The 6,180-nt window shown below is 43.1% G+C and overlaps 1 protein-coding gene across 1 annotated transcript; it reads left to right on the top strand.

Annotated features, from left to right (window-relative positions):
• Positions 1 to 348: 348 nt before the first annotated feature.
• LOC123455368 (60 kDa heat shock protein, mitochondrial-like) lies at positions 349 to 2,361 on the top strand. The gene has a single exon (XM_045136173.1). The coding sequence runs from the start codon at positions 383 to 385 to the stop codon at positions 2,102 to 2,104; it is 1,722 nt and encodes a 573-aa protein (XP_044992108.1). The 5' UTR covers positions 349 to 382; the 3' UTR covers positions 2,105 to 2,361.
• The last annotated feature ends 3,819 nt before the right edge of the window (positions 2,362 to 6,180 follow it).

Raw genomic sequence — 6,180 nt, 5'->3', positions numbered from 1 at the left:
CATCAGAGATACCTTACATTTTGGTATCTGATACTGTCTGTCATAATAGTATCTGAGGGATGACTTTTTATTTTTAAGATAATTACAGACCTATTTTTTAGATATGCTTTCAGTACAATTTTGAACAGCAACTTTGTTAACAGCATCTTCCAGTGTGAGGAAGGTAAGAAGCATCACCATCCTTTGTCTCCCACAGTTCCTTCTGAGTGCTCCCTTCCCTTGGGGCTGGCAATGAGTGTTTCCAGTTTGGAGTTTGATGTGGGTGGTTTGTGAAACTGGACCATTTTGTCTTGCTATGAGTTATTCAAAAAAGCCTTGTTCGCTCTCACTCGCCGCCGACGGCCCGTCTCGCCGCGTGCCCCTTTGCCGAAGCCCCGCAGAAATGCTTCGACTGCCTACAGTCCTACGACAAATGAGACCAGTGTCCCGGGCACTGGCTCCTCATCTCACTCGGGCTTATGCCAAAGATGTAAAATTTGATGCGGAAGCCCGAGCCTTAATGCTTCAAGGTGTAGACCTTTTAGCCGATGCTGTAGCCGTTACGATGGGGCCAAAGGGAAGAACAGTAATTATTGAACAGAGCTGGGGAAGTCCTAAAGTAACAAAAGATGGTGTGACTGTTGCAAAGGCAGTTGACTTAAAGGATAAGTATAAAAATATTGGAGCTAAACTGGTTCAGGATGTTGCCAATAACACGAATGAAGAGGCTGGGGATGGCACCACCACTGCTACAGTACTGGCACGCTCAATTGCCAAGGAAGGTTTTGAGAAGATCAGCAAAGGTGCTAATCCAGTGGAAATCAGGAGAGGTGTAATGTTGGCTGTTGATGCTGTAATTGCTGAACTTAAGAAGCAGTCTAAACCTGTGACAACACCTGAGGAAATTGCTCAGGTTGCTACAATTTCTGCTAATGGAGACAAAGAAATTGGAACCATCATTTCTGATGCAATGAAAAAGGTTGGAAGAAAGGGTGTCATCACAGTGAAGGATGGGAAAACACTGAATGATGAATTAGAAATTATTGAAGGCATGAAGTTTGATAGAGGCTATATTTCACCATACTTTATTAACACATCAAAAGGTCAAAAATGTGAATTCCAGGATGCCTATGTTCTGTTGAGTGAAAAGAAAATTTCTAGTGTCCAGTCCATTGTACCTGCTCTTGAAATTGCAAATGCTCACCGTAAACCCTTAGTCATAATTGCTGAAGATGTTGATGGTGAAGCTCTAAGTACACTAGTCTTAAATAGGTTAAAAGTTGGTCTTCAGGTTGTAGCAGTCAAAGCTCCGGGTTTTGGTGACAATAGAAAGAACCAGCTTAAGGATATGGCTATTGCTACTGGTGGTGCAGTGTTTGGAGAAGAGGGACTGACCCTAAATCTTGAAGATGTTCAGCCTCATGACTTAGGGAAAGTCGGAGAGGTCATTGTCACCAAGGATGATGCCATGCTTTTGAAAGGAAAAGGTGACAAAACTCAAATTGAAAAACGTATTCAAGAAATAACAGAGCAGTTAGACACCACAACTAGTGAATATGAAAAGGAAAAACTGAATGAGCGACTGGCAAAACTTTCAGATGGAGTAGCTGTGCTGAAGGTTGGTGGAACAAGCGATGTGGAGGTAAATGAGAAGAAAGACAGAGTTACAGACGCCCTCAATGCTACGAGAGCAGCTGTAGAAGAAGGCATTGTTCTAGGGGGCGGCTGTGCTCTCCTCCGCTGCACTCCAGCCTTGGACTCTTTAAAGCCTGTTAATGAAGATCAAAAAATTGGTATAGACATTATTAGAAAATCACTCAAAATCCCTGCAATGACAATTGCTAAGAATGCAGGTGTTGAAGGATCTTTGATAGTTGAGAAAATCCTGCAAAGTTCCTCAGAAGTTGGTTATGATGCTATGCTTGGAGAATTTGTGAATATGGTGGAGAAGGGAATCATCGATCCAACAAAAGTTGTAAGAACTGCTTTAATGGATGCTGCTGGGGTGGCTTCCCTGCTAACTACAGCAGAAGTTGTAATCACAGAAATTCCCAAGGAAGAGAAGGACCCTGGAATGGGCGCAATGGGAGGAATGGGTGGTGGTATGGGAGGGGGCATGTTCTAAGTCCTAGAATAGTGCTTTGCCATTCGTAATGAACTGTGACAGGAAGCTCAAAGGCAGGATTCCTCATCAATAACTTCAGAGAAGTCAGTTGAAGAAAATGACTGAAGAAAAGGCAGGCTGATGTTTAAGCAAATCACTATAACCATCAGTTACTGGTTTTAGTTGACAATATATACTGGTTTACTGCTGTCATTTGTCCATGCCTACAGATAATTTATTTTGTATTTTTAATAAAAAAGACATTTGTACATTCCTGATACTGGGTGCAAGAGCCGTGTACCAATGTACTGCTTTCAACTTAAATCAATGAGGCATTTCTACTACAATTCTGTTCAAGTCAGGATTTCAGTGCTTGCCATTGCCAGATAAGTTCAGAAGCAGCCTTTCTGTGGAGAGTAAGAATAATTGTACAAAGTAGACAAGTATCCAATTATGTGACAACCTTTGTGTAATAAAAATCTGTTTAAAGTTAAAAAAAAAAAAAAAAAAAGCCTTGTTCCTTCCCAGTACCTCTTTCCTTCTTCCTCTTCTCCCTGCCTTCCTCCCACTGACCTGGTACTGTGGACTGGCACAGTAACAACTCCCTGGTAGAAAGGCTGATGACTGCATGCCCTCAAAGGAAGACAAGTAAAGTGACCCCTGGTGTCCTAGGCATTTCTGGTTGGCTGGGTGCCCTGAACCCTCTTACTCAGAGACCACAGTCCCTGTGGCTAGAAAAGAAGCTGTTTCTCTTACAAATGATGAAAAGATCCTATATTGAACCTTTAAGGAAAAGGAGGAAGGGCATCTGCAGAGCTCAGTGCAGAGTTCTGCTACCAATGTGAATAGTTCAGAGTGAACCCTTTGTGATGTCCAGTGTTTTGGGAGATGCTTTGAGTCTCAAAGTTGATACTCTGAAAAGTGTGTTTAGTTTTTCAAGGTACAGTTTCATTCTAGCTCAGGCTGACCTGGAACTCACTATGTAGTCTCAGGGTGGCCTCGAACTCATGGTGATCCTCTTACCTTTGCCTCCTGTGTGCTGGGACAGAAAAGTATTTTTATTTGCTTAATATATTCCTGTTTTGATTTTAATTAAACTTCACATTTCATTTCACAAAAAAATAATAAAAATTATTAGCTATGCATTGTGGGAGCAACAGTCCCCACAGGATAACCTGTGACCTCAATGAGGAGGGCCCCCTTCAGAAAGGGGTCAGAGATGAGGGAAAGGATGGTTCCAACACATGATATTTCCATAATAAATATGCCCATAATTAATGAAAAATTAAAAAATATATATATAATATATTTTTTTTAATGGAGGCACACACCTGTGATCCCAGCATTCCAAAAGCTGAAGTAGGAGGATTGCAAAATCAAGGCCAGCCTGAGATACTTAGTGAGGCCCATCTCAAAAAATAGGGTGGGGCTGGAAAGATGGCTTAGCAGTTAAGGTGCATGCCTGTGAAGTCTAAGGACCCAGGTTCAATTCTCCAGGTCTCATGTAAGGAAGATGTACAGGTGGCACATGCATCTGGAGTTCACTTGCAGTGGCTAGAAGCCCTGGTGTACCTATTCTCACTTTCTCTCTCTCCCTCCTTCCTTCCCTCCCCCTCCTTCTCCCTTTCTCCCTCTCTCTCTCTGTGTGTCTCTAATAAATAAATAAATAAAATAAGAATAAAATCTTTTGGACCAAAGCCAAAGGACCTCGGTTCGATTCCCAGGGCCCATGTAAGCAATACACAAAGGAGTGCATGTGTTTGGAGTTCATTTGTACTGGCTGGAGCCTCTGGCATGCCCATTCTCTCTCCTCTTCTCTCTGCCTTTTTCTCTCTGTCTCTCTCAAATAAATAAATAAAAATAGTCTTAAAAATAAATAAATAAAATCTTTTTAAAATGGGGCAGGGGGCTGGAGAGATGGCTTAGCGGTTAAGCACTTGCCTATGAAGCCTGAGGACCCTAGTTCGAGGCTTGATTCGCCAGGACCTATGTAAGCCAGATACACAAGGTGGCACATGTATCTGGAATTTGTTTGCAGTGGCTGCAGGCCCTGGCATGCCAATTCTCTATCTGCCTCTTTCTCTGTCTGTCACTCTCAAATAAATAAATAAAATAAGCAAAAAATAAAAAATGGGGCAGGGAAGATGGCCCAGTGGTTAAAGGTACTTGCTTGTGAAGTCTAATGGCTCAGGTTCAATTTCCAAGCCATCTATCTTGCAAGAAAGGAGACTCTTAGCTCCAGGGATGCAGCTTTGGTCAGTCATCACCCATGCTGGGGTGAGTCTTTAAATGACAGCGCCAGCTCCCTTTGAATCACCCATGCTCTTGTAAGTAACTTGTAAGTAAACTTAGTGGCTCACCAAGCTACACTTGGGTGAAATTGTTTTTTGTTTGTTTGTTTGTTTTGTCTGTCTGCATCCTATCTGGAGGGCAAAGATCCGTGTTAATGTCTCCTCAAGAAAAGTTACATAGCACATGCTCAGGATGCCTCTAGAGACATGTACATAGAGCAACAGAGACATTACAAATAGGTGATGGGAGCCAACATGGTGGCTGTCATCTTTAATCCCAACATTTGGGAGGCAGAGGTAGGAGGATCACTGTGAATTCAAGGCCAGCCTGGAACTACAGAGTGAGATCCAGCTCAGCCTGGGCTAGAGTGAGACCCTACCTTGGATGGGGGAGTTGGTGGAAACCAGGTGCTCCCTCTTCCTGGTGTAACAAAGGAGATGGGGCGGGGTGGGGGTACATGCACACCCGTGTTGGGAAGGATGTTAATGTGCCCATAATAAGCCCCACCTGCAGGCCACTGCAGCCAGGTCCTTAGCACCACAGACTCTGGTTAAGCCACTCCATTAAACCCATCATCTCTACCCCAGCAGGCACAATTAGGACTGCCAAGCTTGTGCCCACAGTGCCAGCAGCCCCAGCCTGCACAGGAGGAGTGGGAGCAGGGTGCAGCAATCCTCAGTGGGCCCTGTGCAACTTCAGATCTCCTTTCTCTTCCAGGAACTGTTCCCTAACCCTAGACTGTCGCCTACTCATTCTTTTTAACTTTTAAAACTGGGATATGGCACATCCATAAAGAAAAGCACACAGAACAAAAGTACAGTGTAAGTGATCATTATAAAGGGATACCAGCAGGTCAAAAAATAGAATGCCTACCTGTTCTTTAAAAAGCACTTTAGAAATTATGAACACTTTTGAACATAGAAACAAGCACAGAGACTAAAATTAGCACCTATAGATCCTCTACCATGCTCTATAAAACTAACAGTTTTTCTTACATGCATATATATATATATATATATATATATATATATATATATTTTTTTTTTTTTTTTGAGGCAAGCCCAACAGACTGGCCTTCTTTTAAATGTCTCTGTGTGTGTGTGTGAGAGAGAGAGAGAGAGAAAGAGAGAGAGAAAGAGAGAGAGAGAGAGGGAGGGAGGGAGGGAGGAAGGGAGGGAGGGAGAATTGGCACACCAAGGCCTCCAGCCACTGTAGTCAAACTGTAGACACATGTGCAACCTTGTATGCTTGTGTCACTTTGTGCGTCTCACTTATGTGGAGAGTCAAACATGAGTCCTTAGGCTTCATAGGCAAGCCCCTTAACCACTAAGCCTGCAAGCGAGGTTCTGCCAAAAAAAAAAAAAAAGGCAGAGGAAAACTCTTCCTATATCTCCCCTTATTTGGGGGAGGGGGGAGCCATGACATAGTGTTTCACTTGTAGCCCAGACTGGCTTTGAACTCATGGTAGTAGAACCAGTATTATGAATGGAATTCAGCTCTGCTTCTTGGTCTTGTCTACTGAGGACATTCCAGTCATTTCTAATTGTTTACAAACAACACGGCCATGAGCATTCTTGTCTGGGAGGCTCTTCAGGTCACCACCAAGGATAGTTGAAACAGGGTAGATGCACATTGAAGTTTAGTGGCAACCAGGTGAAAAGCACTTACCAGAAAGTAGCACAGATGTCCAGGCAAAAAGGGACTGTTTTCTCACAGAAATTCTTTGTTTAAAAAAACTTTTATTTATGAGAGAGAGAAAGAAAGAGAGGAGAGAATGGGTGTGCCAAGGCCTTCAGCCACTGCAA

The sequence above is a fragment of the Jaculus jaculus genome, chromosome 16, assembly GCF_020740685.1.
Source record: "Jaculus jaculus isolate mJacJac1 chromosome 16, mJacJac1.mat.Y.cur, whole genome shotgun sequence".
NCBI lineage: Eukaryota > Metazoa > Chordata > Mammalia > Rodentia > Dipodidae > Jaculus > Jaculus jaculus.
The sequence above is the reverse complement of the archived record's forward strand: the minus strand, read 5'-3'. Positions and strand labels throughout refer to the sequence as shown.